Source organism: Salvelinus namaycush, chromosome 5, assembly GCF_016432855.1.
Source record: "Salvelinus namaycush isolate Seneca chromosome 5, SaNama_1.0, whole genome shotgun sequence".
Lineage (NCBI taxonomy): Eukaryota > Metazoa > Chordata > Actinopteri > Salmoniformes > Salmonidae > Salvelinus > Salvelinus namaycush.
Window position 1 is genome coordinate 38,490,648 of NC_052311.1, and position 18,621 is coordinate 38,509,268.

An 18,621-nucleotide genomic window follows, 5' to 3' on the forward strand; every position below is an offset into this window, starting at 1 on the left:
GAGCTATGGGGGGAGGGGGGGGGGGGTGTACAGCAGGTCAGCCACCATGTTGGTCTGCCACAATGTCTTCATAGACAATTTGTCTAATACAAAAGATTTGTGTAGGAAAAGTACCAGTTTAAAGAACTTGTACTCTGTTAGATTCCATTTTAAGGTGTCAAGTCTCACAGAAGTCATTTCCCAGCAGCCACACACCAATTTCTATAAAACAAAGTACATGTAGTACTCACAGAGAGTTGCCATCCCTTTGACTCAGGGAACAAATCAAGGAATATTTGCACAAATATGAATATTATATAATATTTGTACAGTATGTAGCCTAGATGTTAGAGAGGCGGAGGGTTGCGGGTTCGAATCTCTGTGCTATACTGGTGCTGACCATGTGCTCATCTGAATGTGTGTGTGTGTGTGTGTGTGTGTGTGTGTGTGTGTGTGTGTGTGTGTGTGTGTGTGTGTGTGTGTGTGTGTGTGTGTGTGTGTGTGTGTGTGTGTGTGTGTGTGTGTGTGTGTGTTGTCGAGACACGTGGCCCCCAGTATCTAAGTCTGACAGAGCTCATCACAGCCCACGCTGATGTTAATGACTGACAGCTGTATCCACGCAGCATTTCCATACACATTTGCCATATTTCCCTATCAGATAATTGACCATCCACTCATCAGCCATGCCCCGGTGGCTTTAACGAACACCTAAGCCACTTTATGGAGTTAGCGATAAAATCCCTCTTGATTAACCTGACTAATCTGAATGTGTGGGGAGATTAACGCCGCAGTTCATTTGCATGAGTGAGTGCTACCATTTGGCTATCTGCATGGCAGTGGTAAGGTTCCCCCCTTGGCTCCTGGGCCAGTCACTCACTGGGCACTGTGTGGGTGGCACAATGCACTGGGGGCACCAGTACCCTCAGGCAGGGAAGAGAGCTGTCGGTTTATCTGTGCATGGGCTAGTGCCAGCCATCACGGAACAAGAGACGAAGGAAAAAAAATATCTCTGGAATGCACCAAGAATATTTTGGTCAAATGTAATTCCAGAAACAGTTTAGCAACTTCTTTGACAGTGCAGTTGTCAAAACAATCATAACGTAATAGCTGGCAATGGTAGTAGAGATATAGCTGTTGGTCTGTAGCTTTCATTTTCAAAACACTGCTTCTGTATTGCATAAGATGTTTTGTATTGTACGTTGCTGACTTTGAGGTAGTGTGTCATAAGGGTTGGCTTGTGATGTACTGTGAGTATTGTACCTTGGCCTTAGCCTAACATCTAATGTCTGACTCTCTTCAGCCCAATAACCATTATTAGATGAAGTGTTCATCACTACCACATCCTTTAGAAAAATTGATAGAATTGATTGGATAATTAAAAGTAGTAGGCTGCTCCAGCTGGAGACAAAATTCAACACATCAAAAATGATCGAGGATTAAAACACAAAGCCCAGGGCCTTATTTCCATTCTGGTATTCAATTTCCATTGTACCCCATTTATCTTGTTCAATGACTAATCAGATGAACGTAATACTCTCAGACCTCAATAACGCATCATGCTCTCAAAACACATATTGCCTGACTCATTTATTGTACAGTGCCTTTGGAAAGTATTCAGACCCCTTGACTTTTTCATATTTTGTTACGTTACAGCATTATTCTAAAATGGATTAAATACAAAATTTTCCTCAGCAATCTACACACAATACCCCATAACGACAAAGTGAAAACAGGTTTTTAGCAATTAAAAAACAAATACCTTATTTACGTAAGTATTCAGACCCTTTGCTATGAGACTTTAAATTGAGCGCAGGTGCATCCTGTTTCCATTGATTATACTTGAGATGTTTCTACAACTTTATTGGTGTCCACCTGTGCTAAATTTAATTGATTGGACATGATTTGGAAAGGCACATACCTGTCTATATAAGGTCCCACAGTTGACAGTGCATGTCAGAGCAAAAACCATACCATGAGGTTGAAGGAATTGTCCGTAGAGCTCCGAGACAGGACTGTGTCGAGGCACAGATCTGGGGAAGGGTACCAGAACATTTCTGCAGCATTGAAGATCCCTAAGAACACAGTGGCCTCCATTCTTAAATGGAAGAAGTTTGGAACAACCAACACTCTTTCTAGAGCTGGCCCTCCAGCCAAACTGAGCAATTGGGAGAGAAGGGCCTTGGTCAGGGAGGTGACCAAGAACCCAATGGTCACTTTGACAGAGCTCTAGAGTTCCTCTGTTGAGATGGGAGAACCTTCCAGAAGGACAACCATCTCTGCAGCACTCCACCAATCAGGCATTTATGGTAGAGTGGCCAGACGGAAGCCACTCCTCAGTAAAAGGCACATGACAGCCTGCTTGGAGTTTGCCAAAAGGCACCTAAAGACTCTCAGACCATGAGAAACAAGAATCTCTGGTCTGATGAAACCAAGATTGAACACCCTGGCCTGAATGCCAAGCGTCACGTCTGGAGTAAACCTGGCACCATCCCTACGGTGAAGCATGGTGGTGGCAGCATCATGCTGTGGGGATGTTTTTCAGTGGCAGGAACTAGTAGAATAGTCAGGTTCAAGGGAAAATTGAATGGAGCAAAGTACAGAGAGATCCTTGATGAAAACCTGCACCAGAGCGCTCAGGACCTCAGACTGGGGCGAAGGTTTACCTTCCAACAGGACAACGAAGCACACAGCCAAAACAACGCAGGAGTGGCTTCGGGACAAGTCTCTGAATGTCCTTGAGTGGCCCAGCCAGAGCCAGGACTTGAACCTGATCGAACATCTCTGGAGAGACATACATTTCTGTGCAGCAACACTCCCCATTCAACCTGACAGAGCTTGAGAGGATCTGCAGAGAAGAATGGGAGAAACTCCCCAAATACAGGTGTGCCAAGCTTGTAGCGTCATACCCAAAAAGACTCAATGCTGTAATCACTGCCAAAGGTGCTTCAACAAAGTACTGAGTAAAGGCTCTGAATACTTATGTAAATGTAATATGTTTTTTTATATATATAAATTAGCAAACATTTCTAAACTGTTTTTGCTTTGTCATTATGGGTATTGTGTGAAAGCTTGATGAGGGGGGGGGGGGGAACAATTTAATACATTTTAGAATAAGACTGTAATGTAACAAAATGTGGAAAAAGTAAAGGTGTCTGAATACTTTCTGAAGGCACTGTAGACCCACAACTGCGTATGAATGAAAATCTTACTCTGTGGCGCCCATGTGGCCTGACATGTTACAACTGCAATCTTCTGCACTGTCTATAGAGCTTGAGAAAATAAGTATCGTAAGGATGGTGGAATTCCATTCTTCTTTAAAAGAGAAAACAAATTAAATAATATTGTTCGGTCAACACCACATCGGGAATTAATTTGTTCTGTCAATCAATCCCGAATTGAGTCAATTGTCACCCAATGCACATCTGCTCCACCACCACAATCTGCCAACCCCCCTGTATTGGATAACGTTCCCCCTGATCATTGTTTCCACAGCACCCTGGCCTTCCCTTGCAGACTCCATGCAAAGCAGGCAATCAGGAGCCATCTCTCTCCTTTTCCACATGGTCTTCCACTCCCTCCCTCCCTCTCCTTCCCTCCTACCCTCCTCCCTCAGGCTCTCGCCATATGTCAAACATCCCTCAAAATATGACAGCAAAAGTACATGTCACACAACCAAATTGCATGTGGAAAGGGAATGCAACATGCTACAGGTGATAAGTGAACTGTTGTCTGCCCATTGACCTGCAGGCTGGAGGGTTGGTGAGTTGTGGTGGGGTGGAGTGAACATAGATTCCTATGATAATAGGAATCTCAAACCCTCTGAAGGAGTTGTGTAACATTGTAGCAGCAAGGGGCAGGACTTCCAGTGTGACATTATGGGGAAAGAGGACTATAAATTGAGGGCCACCTCTCAGGCACCTGCAAAGAAACAAGCAAGCAGCAGCTGGGATAATTTGCCAAAGTGCATTTAAGGATATTCTACTTCACCGTGAGCTCTACAAACAGACCAACAGCAACCATGACAGCACACACCAGCCTGCTCCTTCTCATCACTGTGTGTGTGTCTATGCAGGAAGGTGAGTACTACAGTGCTATTACTATAATAAATTATCTTAGGAATTGTTATGTCTTCCACAAGCAAAAATAGACTTAATCATGTCATTGAAGTATTGAAAAATAATGGTCAAAAATAACTGATCATTTTCTGAATGCATAACTAAATACAAAATAACATAAAAATATTACTTTGGAGTGACGCACTATAGAAAAAATTATGCAATTCTATTGAGGTTCTGTATCAACAAAACACTGGCTGACTTTCCATTTAAACAAATTAATATCCCTGTACAATGATGACATGGTGCAGCATTGAAAACATGTTTTTATTGTCCAGAGCAATGTAAAGACTTACTCATAAGCACACTCATTATATTCAGTGACAAGATATTTAAAGCAACAATCCAGTGAAAGCCCCGTTCCAACTGTCCCATCATCAATGAAGGTTTATTGTTAACACATTAGGACCAGTGTTACATCTCACTTCAACCTTGCTGACTAGCTCAGGGGTACATATTCTCAAATGTTGATTCTCTGGAGAACCTTCATCTCACACAGCAAATGGATTATATAGTATTTGAGTGATCTTGGTTGTCAAAAGCACCTTAAAACTTCTTACGGCTGAAATCCCGTTAACGGGATCGATTTGACAACATCCAGTGAAAGTGCAGGGCGCCAAATTCAAACAGAAATCTCATAATTAAAATTCCTCAAACATACAAGTATTATACACCATTTTAAAGATAAACTTGTTGTTAATCCCACCACAGTGTCCGATTTCAAAAAGGCTTTACGACGAAAGCATACCATGCAATTATGTTAGGTCAGCACCTAGTCACAAAAACACAGCCATTTTTCCAGCCAAAGAGAGGAGTCACAAAAAGCAGAAATAGAGATAAAATTAATCACTAACCTTTGATGATCTTCATCAGATGACACTCATAGGACTTCAAGTTACACAATATATGTATGTTTTGTTCGATAAAGTTCATATTTATATCCAAAAATCCTAGTGTACATTGGCGCGTTATGTTCAGTAATGTTTTGCTTCCAAAACATCCGGTGATTTTGCAGAGAGCCACATCAATTTACAGAAATACTCATCATAAATGTTGATGCAAATACAAGTGTTTTACATGTAATTAAATATATACTTCTCCTTAATGCAGCCGCTGTGTCAGATTTCAAAAAGGCTTTACGGAAAAAGCACACCATGCAATAATCTGAGTACAGCGCTCAGAGACCAAAACAAGCCATACAGATACCCGCCATGTTGTGGAGTCAAGAGAAGTCAGAAATAGCATTATAAATATTCACTTACCTTTGATGATCTTCCTCGGAATGCACTCCCAGGAATCCCAGTTCCACAATAAATGTTTGTTTTGTTCGATAAAGTTCATCATTTATGTCCAAATACCTCCTTTTTGTTCGTGCGTTTAGTTCACAAATCCAAATTCACAAGGCGCAGGCACTTAGTTTAGACGACAGTTCCATTACAGTAGAATCAATCTTTTGGATGTTTTTATTCAATAATATTCCAACTGGACAAATCCTTTGTCTTTAGAAAGGAAAAGGAACAGAGCTCGTGCTCACAGCCGCGCGAGACTTAGCTCATGGCATTCTGCCAGACACCTGACTCAAACAGCTGTTATTCGCTCCCCCTTCACAGTAGAAGCCTGAAACAAGGTTCTAAAGACTGGTGACATCTAGTGGAAGCCTTAGGATGTGCAATTGAACCAAATTTTACACTGTATATTGGATAGGCAAAGACTTGAAAACCTACAAACCTCAGATTTCCCACTTCCTGGTTGGATTTTTTCTCCGGTTTTGCCTGCCATATGAGTTCTGTTATACTCACAGACATCATTAAAACAGTTTTAGAAACTTCAGAGTGTTTTCTATCCAAATCTACTAATAATATGCATATCTTAGCTTCTGGGCCTGAGTAGCAGGCGGTTTACTCTGGGCACCTTATTCATCCAAGCTACTCAATACTGCCCCCCAGCCATAAGAAGTTAAACTTGAACTTGTGAGAGCATGACAATGTTTGTTTGCTGGTTGTAGACTTATCATTGTACAGTCAGAAAATACCAGAGGCTGTGTTTCTCCATACTCTGGTCATCTCTGTATCGGGACAAATGAGATGTACTGACTCCACTGAAACACTAGTACATATTCCCTTCCTATCGAGGGACCCAATAACTTACTTAACACAGTCAATAAAGAGGTGAAGTCTCCCCAAAATGTCTGTTTGCCTTTCACTATTGGCATTGGCACTCCCTCCAGAATGTTTGAACAGACAGATAACAGAGATTACAGATGATTACTAGCTTTCCACGGAAAGGACTGGTGTGATAGATCAAGGCAAATAGCGGAGTACCGGTAATAAAACATTTGTCTAGTGTCCCTTTATGCTGGTGACAGGGTTGGGGAGTAAGGGATTACAAAAAAACTGTAATCCGTTACATTACCAGCAAAAATATTGTAATCAGATTACAGATACTTTTGAAAAACTAGATGATTACTTTGAGGATTACTTTTAAATTCAAAAAGGATGTTTGCGAAAAAAATCTTTGACACTTCTCTGTTTTCTCAATGACATTCAAATCAGCATTGAAAAAAGGCACGAGTTTAAGTTTGTTCCATCTGAGCGAGTCTGACCACAAGTCAGAGACCACTATGATGACACACCAAATGTGTTTGATGGATCGCGGGAAAAGAGCAGGAACAGGCTTTTGTAGGTTACAATCTAAGCTATGCTTTCTAATGGTGCGACTGCTGTCGGCATCCAAAGATTATCCAACTTGAATAAACGCTTGGAGGTAAGGTTGACAGCAGTGGGTTAGTCTACAGTGATACAGATATCACTTATTATTTATATCTGCATTGATGTAATTGTGAATCACACTTCTGCTCTCTCATTTAGCTTTTTGCGTGTTATGGATTGTGGTTGTTGTGGATGGCTGTTCACAAATCTAAATGTGTATTTGAACCCAATAATGGTTGAATTCAAGAAGTTTAAGCTGCCTATCAATCATAGTGGACAGCCAGTGAAAAATGCGCTCTTGCAACAGCTGCATAGTGCGGATCCCAGCCTATGGAATAAAAGTGGGGCTTTTATTGCTCAATCTAATTCAGGCTGATTTAAAATAAAAAATAAAAAAAATCCATAGGCCTAATGGACACATGCTCAAACTCGCACACTTTTGATAGATTTAAAGGGGCAATCTGTAGTTGCTACATCCATTTTTGGATTTATAAATTATATATATCTATCCATTTATTATTGAGAAATATAACTTATAAATGCCTCATGAGCTTAGTTCAAATGTCACACTCCATGAGAAACCAAAATATAAGCTTGTTTTTCTCCAATGTTTGTAAACATTCTAAATGTAATTAAACACTGTATAGCCTCATAACATGGTTAAAACAATACTTTTAATATCATGGATGGTCAGTCCTTGCATCCATAGCTCTGTCTATTAATCTGAGAGTGATTACATTTCTCCAGGCCCATCCCTCAGCTTTTTACCAAAACAGAGGCGGGGTGTCCGTTTTGTTATTGTTTAATCTGTGGATTTGCCCTTTAAACAGCTGCATATTATCAAGATATCGAAGTGTCACCAACAAAAAGGTAAATAGGCCTATAGAAAATGCAGCATATTGCATTGATTTTTCACATGTAAATACCACTTTTCAGTAGTGCTCAAAACATGCCATTTAATGAGCGCAGCATTTATTTTTCAACTCGAATCAATGAGCACAATCAGTACTCCATGAAAACAAAATCATAAACAACAGAGTAGGTGTAACGTTCGTCATATTCCTCCTCCTCGGACGAGGAGGAGCATGGATCGGACCAACACGCAGCGAGGTATGTAGACATAATGAATATTTATTAAAGCAAAGACGAACATACGAAGAACACTTGAATAGAAACAAAACAACAAAACGACGTAGACAGACCTGAACTTGAGAACTTACATAGACACGAAGAACGCACGAACAGGAAAGACTAGCCAAACGAACGAACAAACGAAACAGTCCCGTGTGGTAGACACAGACACAGGAACAATCACCCACAAACAAACAGTGAGAACAGCCTACCTTAATATGGTTCTCAATCAGAGGAAACGTCAAACACCTGCCCCTAATTGAGAACCATTTCAGGCAACACATTTAACCCAACATAGAAACACATAACATAGACTACCCACCCAGCTCACGTCCTGACCAACTAAACAAAGTTAAAAAACAACAGAAAACAGGTCAGGAACGTGACAGTAGGGCTGGCTAATACGTCCTTAGTTTGTTTTGGGGTTATGCTCAGGTAAAACAATTTGGCTAATCAATAATAACCATGTTTCCAAGTCCTATTCTTGAAGATCAAGGGGTATAACATTTATTGGAATAACTGGAATTCTGATAGACTTTGTTTTTTAATGTAAATTGAATCGTATTATTTGTAGCTGAAAGCAGAAGCCTACATAACGAACCCATAAAGTTAAATGTAACATCCATATATGGCCAGCTATGTAAACTTTAACATTGATTTATCCTGCAATAGATGTCGTTCAATTGGTAACATACATTTTTGTATTCTTCTAATGCCTCTTAAGGGGGAAGTAATCTAAAAGTAATGGAATGTAATCAGATTACGTTACTGAGTTTGGGTAATCCAAAAGTTATGTTACTGTTACAAATGTTGGACAGGTAACTAGTAACTGTAAAGGATTACGTTTAGAAAGTAACCTACCCAACCCTGGCTGGTGGATTGTACGGTCTTGATGCACCAAGATTGGTTTCTTAGCTATATCCTTCTGTCTGTCATGTAGGATTTGGACTTCCACTGTCAGAGAGGCCTAAATCCAGTGATCTGGCTCCACCTCACAGAGTGAGGACCAAACGCTGTGCCTGCAACAATCAGCTGGACTCTGAATGCCACTACTTTTGCCATCTCGACATCATTTGGGTCAACACACCAAGGTGGGCAAACACACCTCACAGAAATATATGCATTCACAGAGAGAAACACATGCTCATACACTTACTTACACTACACACCATCAAAGACGTCAAACAAATACCTACTCAGCTTTGCAGACATATACTTGAGCAATTCACTTATGTGGGTCAATTACGTCACAGTGTGATGATATCAACATTAATATTTGCACCGTTTTTTATTTTAGCTGTGTATCATTGGCATCAATATGACATTATTCTGGCAATCATCCCTGTCTTGCAACACTGCATTTTATTAATGCCAAGGGACAAAGTCTATAAACATTGTGGTTATATCTTGAGGGTGACTGATAAAACTGATATTCCCTTTCTCTCTTTCCCTTTCTGTAGTAAGACCACTGTTTACGGCTTGGGCAGCCCCCTGTCACGTCGCCGTAGGTCTGCCAGTCGCTGTGTGTGTGCCGACTCTGACGACCACACCTGCACCAGCTTCTGTCAGGACAGGTGAGTTGGGGTCAAAACAATGGCCACCATCACACACACACCACCACCACCGCAGACAGACAGATACTCAGAGACTGTGGAATGTTCTCGTTTTATTAGTTAGCCATTTGAGTACACAGAACAAGGACTCTCTGTTGAAGCTCTTCAAGGTGTGGTCTGAGAGCATAGCTCACTTCTCTGGGATGCTATTATTATCTTGAGGGAGTGTTGTTGTGTGTCTCACACAGGCGTTCCCTCTCGTGGTGGAATGAATCTGCACCACAATGTTACGGAGTGCCCAAAGGGGCAGTGTCATCCCAGGCTGTGTAATCCCCACTGCATGTTTTGATTGGCTGAAGGGACAGGGGAGTGAAGTGTCTAGGAGTCTCAAGAATTGAAAGGCTGAGTTTGGGATTAATGGTACCTAAGGATGATAGAGAAACAAATACAGGCACCTGGAGACACCTAGAGACTCATTGCATTCATTGTTCCTCATTGGGAGACAAACAGGGGTCATTTTTCACTTAGGGAGACATAGGGCTCTATTCAATCCGTATCGTTACAGCGGGATTGAAATTGAAAGGCAATGTTCCTGCATTAACGGAGACTGCATTCACAGTAAACGCTGCATACAGAATATCGGCTCAATCACAAATTACCTTTACATTTCTAGCGTGCAATCTGTAACGCCACACACTTGGATAGAGCCGTTAGACATTATATTGTAAAGACATTATTGTTTGGTCTATGACCTTGCAATGATGTCAGTAAAACTTTTAGTGTACAATAAAGTTGTCTTTAGATTGCAAAATTGGCAAAAAAAAAAGAGGCAACAGATCTTTACACACCTGATTCTTTGATCAAAGGTATTGTGAGAATTCACTGATCTTAGTTTGTTTGAAGGGTATCTACAGTGCCTTCAGAAAGTATTCACACCCCTTGACTTTTTCTACTTTTTGTTGTGTTACTGCCTGAATTCAAAATGGATTAAATATTTTTTTTTTTCACACATCTACACACATTACCCCATAATGACAAAGGAAAAACATGTTTTTAGAGAATTGTGCAAATTTATTGAAAATGTAATACAGAAATATATAATTTACGTAAGTATTCACAACCCTGAGTCAATACTTTGTAGAAGCACCTTTGGCAGTGATTACACCTCTGAGTCTTTCTGGGTAAGTCTCTAAGAGCTTTCCACACCTGGATTGTGCAACATTTGGCCAGTATTCTTGTCAAAATTCTTCAAACTCTGTCAAATTGGTTATTGATCATTGCTAGACAACCATTTTCAGGTCTTGCCATATATTTTCAAGTAGATTTAAGTCTAAACTGTAACTTGGCCACATTCCCTGTCTTCTTAGTAACCAACTCCAGTGTAGAAATGGCCTTGTGTTTTCGGTTATTGTCCTGAAGAAAGGTGAATTAATCTCCCAGTGTCTGGTGGAGGGCAGACTGAACTAAGATTTCCTCTAATATTTTGCCTGCGCTTAGCTCCGTTACGTACATTTTTTTATCCTGAAAAAGTCCCCAGTCCTTTAACGATAACAAGCATACCTATAACATGATACAACCACCAGTATGCTTAAAAATATGGAGAGTGGTACTCATTAATGTGTTGGAGCAAATCCAATAACACTTTGTATTCAGGCCAAAAAGTTAATTGCTTTGCCAATTTTCTTTGCAGTATTACTTTAGTGCCTTGTTGCAAACAGGATGCATGTTCTGGGAATATTTTTATTCTGTACCGACTTCATTCTTTTCCCTCTGTCAATTAGGTTAGTATTGTGGAGTAACTACAATGTTGTACATCCATCATCAGTTTTCTCCTACCACAGCCATTAAACTCTGTACCTGTTTTAAAGTCACCATTGGCCTCATGGTGAAATCCCTGCGCGGGTTTCCTCCTCTCCAGCAACTGAATTAGGAAAGACGCCTGTATCTTTGTAGTGACTGGGTGTGTTGATACACCATCCAAAGTGTAATTAATAACTTCACCATGCTCAAAGGGATATTCAATGTCTGCTTTTAATTTTAATTTTACCCATCTACCAAAAGGTGCCCTTCTTTGCGAAGCATTGGAAATCCTCCCTGGTCTTTGTGGTTGAGTCTGTGTTTGAAATTCACTGCTCGACTGAGGGACCTTACAATTATCTGTATGTGTTTGGTACAGAGATGAGGTAGTCATTCCAAAATCATGTTAAACACTATTATTGCACACAGTGAGTCCATGCAACTTATTTTGACTTGTTAAGCACACTTTTATTCCTGAACTTATTTAGGCTTGCCATAACAAAGGGGTTAAATACTTATTGACTCAAAACATTTCATTTTTTCATGTTTTATTCATTTGTAAAAATCTTCACTTCAACGTTATTGTGTGTAGGCCAGTCTGCCCCCATCTATCTCTCTTCTTGTGTGCAGCTCAGATAACTCTTCACCCCAGAGCTCAATTAAGAGCTCCCCAACCTTTTGACTTTCCTTAGGTGAGCTTGGAACAGCTGTTTGCTATTCTGGTTATCAAATGAAGCATAGGCTGTACACAGAATTATTTCATATTGTACCACAAGATGACCTTTGTTATTATGTTGCTGACCAATGTCTCTTTCCTCCAAAGATCTATGGTCAGAGCCTCTGAGAGAGCCAGGGGATGGGCCTTTCCACCCAGGAAGGAAGCAGCCAGGGCCCCTGGGCTTAATGAGCGCTAAACGACATTGTGTGGCAGACGGAGTGAGGAGTGAAGAGCGAGTACCAGAACAAATGACACTCTAACATGGAGAGGAGCAGAACAAAGGGCTGCTGATAGAGAGATGTGTCACATGCAGGAAGGCCGCAGACCGGTGGGACTGCCTGTCTGTTTGTCGGTTTGCACCCATAAAGAGAGGTTGGAAAACAAAATGTGACAGAGGCCTGAAGACAGACGCTAGATCCAAACCTTGAGGGATGGACCAGGCATGATGCATACAGGCTATTTGTGCAGCAAAATGTTTATGTTAGGGGCAGGAGGGACAAGGATGGTCCATGCTACTGGCAGACTCTGGCCAGGTAGCCGTAGAGGAGAGAACAGTTGATGTGTTTATGCTGGTTGTCTGTGTTCAAAACAGTGGCAGACCATTGCTGTCATGATGGAAAGAATGTAACAGGGAGAATATGACTGATACGATCATCAAAATGATGTATGAGATAACCACTGTGTTTTTCTCATTATTTTGCCAAACATATTTAATCTCTCCTTTATTTGATTTGTATAATAACAACATATTATGATTGCTATACAGGTTATTCATCAAGGGAAATGACTGAGGTCATTTAAAGGTGCAATGTTTAGGATTATACACTGAGTGTACAAAACATTAAGAATACCTTCCTAATATTGAGTTGTAAAGTTGACTGGATGTCCTTTGGGTGGTGGACCATTCTTGATACACACGGGAAACTGTTGAGTGTGAAAATCCCAGCAGCGTTACAGTTCTTGACACAAACCGGTGAGCCTGGCACCTACTACCATACCCTGTTCAAAGGCACTTAAATCTTTTGTCTTGCCCATGTACCCTCTGATTGGCACACATACACAATCCATGTCTCAGATGTGTCAAGGCTTAAAAATCCTTCTTTAACCTGTCTCCTCCCCTTCATCTACACTGATTGAAGTGAATTTATCAAGTGACATCAATAAGGGATCATAGCTTTCACCTGGATTCACCTGGTCAGTTTATGCAATGGAAAGAGCAGATGTCCTTAATGTTTTGTACACTCAGTGTAGATGTGTGTATGGTTGGGTGGGTCAGGTGGGTGGGAGTAAAACATACATAACATTGAAACATACGGTATATTGTTGTATTCAATTCTTGACATTTTGATTTCGACCACTTCTGTATTGAGTGACTGTGTGAAGCAGTGTGTAATAATAAACAAATTAATAGTTGAATTATACAAAATACTTGCCTGACTCCTTATTTTACTGCTTTGACTAGATGATGAACTCGACGTTTACCTACAACACAGTGTAATAGTTCCATTACAAATATTCTGATGGGTCAAGGAGTGCAGGCAGAATGGAGTTGTCAGTCTTCTTTGGTTAATAACCCTGCAACAGAACATATTATAAAGGAAATGTGAAGGGACGAGGAATTGCACCCAAGTCATGTGGCCAATTCTCCCGTGTTATTGTTTTATGGTGTGATACAGAACACGTCTAGCCCATGGGATAAGAGACAGGAAGCATATTCAGTCAAACAAGTTGCCTGGATTTAAAAAAGAATCCTGGTGTATACTTAGATCAATAACTGGGACAGAAAGGGAAACACCTAATAAGCAACGACTGAGCACTTTGAATTTACTGAATCATATAAATCATTATCACTCCACATCATACTGTATGTATTGTTAATTGATGAGGTATGTGTGGAAAAGCAAAAGGTAACTTTAGAGTTGTGTGAAGAGTGGACTTTATTATGAGAACTCCCTGCACTGCATGCAGGAATAGGTGAGATTGAATAGGCCATTTCTAAACTATGAATGTACAGTATATGACTGTTAATTTGGCAGTGGTGTAGAACAACATTTTGAACTGTGTCCTGAGACACCAAGCCACTGAATCTCACCAGAATGTGAAACATTGAAAGGATACTATTGAAATTAGCTTATGATGTAATATAGTGAGGAAGAAAATGCTGTAATATTGAATTGTTACGTAAATATGGTACATCTTAGCTCTCCAACAGACCTATACATTAGGATTCTCCATTCACTTTACTAGGAAACAAACTAATAACAATAACTGTTTTGAAAAATACTCTCACATGCTGATGTATGCCACATGGAGCAAATAATCGAGAAATATGATTTTTCTGTTTGTGTATAGTAGTTTCACCTTCTCCCAGTCTCTTAGGCCAATGCAAACACTGATCTTAGTTCAAACAGAGGCCCAAGGTAGATAAATGGCCGAGGAAATCAAAAGCTCAAATTAATAAAAAAAAAAATAGATTTTCCCTTCAAAAGCAGGCCAGTTTCTGTTGTCATAAGGATCTCTTGGCACATTTCCTATGACCAAATGTGTCATTGCGGTAGTGTCCTGCACCACCCATTCTTAGTTACCATGACCCCTCGCTGACCTCTTGGACATAGGCCTATTGCTGAAACGATGAGTAACACTGGGAATCGTCTCACTGGGGTTTTTAATGAGATGACTTTCAAATAATCGATCTCCCCTTTGGCAGTGTGATGCAATCAGCCCCATTCCTGTCATACTTGTTGTCATACATCTAATGCAGAGTACCCCTGCGGCCAGGCTCGCCAGACAGGCCCCAACATAGTCATCCTTCAATCAAGAGCAGGGCCGGGTGCCATTTCCTCATGTCACCACAACGACAATAGATCAGAGGGCAACAAGATCACACCATGTCCCATAATGTACTCTTATACTGTACATTAGGCAGATAATTGTTGATCCACCTACAGTTCTGCAACTGAAATCTATCATTTGCCAAAACCCTGCTCCATTTAAAGTAACCTGCTATGCTCAAACCTGTTCTACTGCAACAAGGGTCACAAAACTCAGATAATTCTAATTCCTGTAATTCTGAAAGTGACGCAGGAAGTGTTTAAAATGTACCCTGGATATTTGATTCCCAGTGTTACTCATCGGCTGGGTAAACCTTCCGGTTTGCTATGTGATGGTGTTGGGTTCTGAGAATATGAAATATACTTATTCATGTCACTGAGGGAGAGAGGGTAATGTATAACGTTTACATTCTGTCCGGATATGTTATTGTTATACATCAGCGATCCGATGGGAGGAGAAAAGACATAGTCTGGTACGAGTCAACATGACAGCCATGAGTTGGGGAGGAGTGAGCACTTTGGGGCAGAGGTCAGGTCGGATGAAGTGAGGAAGAACAGATATCACTTAGGTTCTGTCTAGCAACAGAGATGCATTGGCTGTTCAGATGTGTAGGAGACTCAGCATAGGAGAAAGGGTTAAATATCAGTGATTGTGTGAATATGTATTTTGTCCTATGCAGCTGTATCAATCCAATTGGTGAATAAACTTGGTTTGTGCTTTGTTAAGCATCCGTGAGTTTTAATAGGTTAATTTAGAACCTAACAATGGTCATATTGGTTCTACACAGAAAAACAGGATGCTTTCTCCAATTCCTTTTCATCCAAAGTAGAAATTACAGGAAGTAGCAGGCGAGTTGTTGTTCAATGAGAGGAAGTGATATGAAGTAGCGGAGGGTTGATAATGAGGTGAGTAATGTTTTCTCCCCGTTTGGCTGTTGCCAAGGTGCACATTTGTCATACCCCAATACGATCTGTAAGCAAAAGTACCCAACAATATTTATATGAAAACAGCATGCCACTCACTGGGTATAGTTTATGTTAACCCACTTCTACATTCTATTCATTAGTAACAATGAACAGCTATACTGTGACCTTGTGAAGTGATTTCCTATGAGAACCTGCATTACCCCAGAATGAGATTCTGAAAGAAATTGTGGCATGAAGGTTCATCATGGAAAAATTATGAATGTTTCATGACTGCAATGATGAGTTAGAAAACAGTGACAAACTATTGGTAATCATTTTAGATCCTCCAATATAATCTGGTTTCAAAGCTTGGATAAGGGAGCCTGCAGTAAAAGAAAATTGTAATTTTTTTGTAACAGCTTGTATACTGTTACATGCCAGCGTACATACAATATATGGACACACTAGTTTGCCTGACTGTGAGACTAGTATACAATACACTCAGTATAGAGTGTACAGTTGGCTATCCACCTCCTATCCAACCCCAGACAACCTCTGTAACTCTTTGCCTTTTGTGTAGTGGTCTCCAAAACAGGAGGGGCTGTTTCCTCAACAACCCAAACAAACAAACAGTCACTTTTTCCCCCGTTCTACTCCCCCTGATAAATGCCTCGCACTCCTATTGTCCCCGATTTGGCTGCTTTGCAAAGCGACCCCAATAACCCCGTAGAAAATCTTCTGTAGCTGCACAAGTGCACTTGTTGTCCCTGTGACTGTGTCGACGTTGGCTGAATTACAGTAGGTAAGTCATCAGTGCAGAGTATTTAGAAAGGCGGTATCCAGTTGTTTGCTATGTCTTTCAGATGACTGTGTGATCTCGCTCTCTGTAACCAATGTAAGTAAGACCTTTAAGGTACAGGCCGAGAGAAGGCTTATAAAATTACAATAAAAATTCAAAACAGTTTAATTAAGGCCCTTAACCCCCTACTGTATAATTTCAGTGTTTGACCTGATGGGGATTGGATAGGTGTCGCAATATGGTGATGACTCCACCCAGCTGTATAATGGGCTCTTGGACACTTCTGCCATATTACTTACACAAATCTAGAACCTCCAGATATGCAAACTCCAGATATCACTAAACTTCTGACCCACTGGAATTGTGATACAGGGAATTATAAGTGAAATAATCTGTCTAAACAATTGTTGGAAAAATGACTAACTAACTAACTAGAAACAAATGTCCAATTCCAAACCAACCATGCGCTAAAGTTTGATTTGTAATTGGGCACAAAATATTAATTGCCAGGGAGAAGGGGTTTTAAAGACCAGTAAGGAAATGAACAGTCAATTTCAGTCAATATTTTTTTACTTCCAATAAATATATTTACGATGCAAATGTGAACATTTACAGCCAATTTTTTCAAATATTCACCAGAAAGCAGACTCATTCAACTCAGAAAAAATATACAAATATTTACATACTTGAAAACCTTACTTACAATACAAGACCTGTGCTATATACAGTTGAAATCGGAAGTTTACATACACTTAGGTTGGAGCCATTAAAACTAATTTTTCAACCACTCCACAAATTTCTTGTTATCAAACTATAGTTTTGGCAAGTCGGTTAGGACATCTACTTTGTGCATGACACAAGTCATTTTTCCAACAATTGTTTAGACAGATTATTTCACTTATAATTCCCTGTATCACAATTCCAGTGGGTCAGAAGTTTAGTAAGTTGACTGTGCCTCTAAACAGCTTGGGAAATTCCAGAAAATTATGTCATGGCTTTAGAAGCTTCTGATAGACTAATTAACATAATTTGAGTCAATTGGAGGTGTACCTGTGGATGGATTTCAAGGCCTACCTTCAAACTCAGTGCCTCTTTGCTTGACATCATGGGAAAATCAAAAGAAATCAGCCAAGACCTCAGAAAAGAATTGTAGACCTCCACAAGTCTGGTTCATATTTGGAAGCAATTTCCAAACGCCTGGAGGTACCACGTTCATCTGTACAAACAATAGTATGCAAGTATAAACACCATGGGACCACACAGCCGTCATACTGCTCAGGAAGGAGACGCGTTCTGTCTCATAGAGATGAACGTACTTTGGTGCGAAAAGTGCAAATCAATCCCAGAACAACAGCAAAGGACCTTGTGAAGATGCTGGAGGAAACAGGTACAAAAGTATCTATAGCCACAGTAAAACGAGTCCTATATCGACATAACCTGAAAGGAACAAGGAAGAAGCCACTGCTCCAAAACTGCCATAAAAAAGCCAGACTACTGTTTGCAACTGCACATGGGGACAAAGATCGTACTTTTGGGAGAAATGTCCTCTGGTCTGATGAAACAAAAATAGAACTGTTTGGCCATAATGACCATCGTTATGTTTGGAGGAAAAAGGGGGAAGCTTACAAGCCGAAGAACACCATCCCAACCGTGAAGCACGGGGGTGGCAGCATCATTTTGTGGGGGTGCTTTGCTACAGGAGGGACTGGTGCACTTCACAAAATAGATGGCATCATGAGGTTGGGAAACTATGTGGATATATTGAAGCAACATCTCAAGACATCAGTCAGGAAGTTAAAGCTTGGTTGCAAATGGGTCTTCCAAATGGACAATGACCCCAAGCATACTTCCAAAGTTGTGGCAAAATGGCTTAAGGACAACAAAGTCAAGGTATTGAAGTGGCCATCACAAAGCCCTGACCTCAATCCTATAGAAAATTTGTGGGCAGAACTGAAAAAGCGTGTGCGAGCAAGGAGGCCTACAAACCTGACTCAGTTACACCAGCTCTGTCAGGAGGAATGGGCCAAAATTCACCCAACTTATTGTGGGAAGCTTGTGGAAAGCCACCCGAAACGATTGACCCA

The 18,621-nt window shown here is 40.6% G+C and overlaps 1 protein-coding gene across 1 annotated transcript; it reads left to right on the forward strand.

The window, feature by feature from the left end:
- Positions 1-3,931: 3,931 nt before the first annotated feature.
- Positions 3,932-11,965, forward strand: LOC120047100 (endothelin-2-like). Its single transcript, XM_038992640.1, has 4 exons — positions 3,932-4,055; positions 8,874-9,024; positions 9,394-9,507; positions 11,914-11,965. Exons 1-4 carry the CDS (start codon positions 3,998-4,000, stop codon positions 11,963-11,965), a joined length of 375 nt encoding a protein of 124 aa, XP_038848568.1. The 5' UTR covers positions 3,932-3,997.
- Positions 11,966-18,621: the final 6,656 nt, after the last annotated feature.

Coding starts and splice junctions, on each gene's coding strand:
- LOC120047100 (XM_038992640.1), top strand. CDS start 3,998: ATGACAGCACACACCAGCCTGCTCCTTCTCATCACTGTGTGTGTGTCT. Junction 4,056..8,873: donor GTGTGTGTCTATGCAGGAAG/GTGAGTACTACA, acceptor TCTGTCATGTAG/GATTTGGACTTCCACTGTCA. Junction 9,025..9,393: donor ATTTGGGTCAACACACCAAG/GTGGGCAAACAC, acceptor CCCTTTCTGTAG/TAAGACCACTGTTTACGGCT.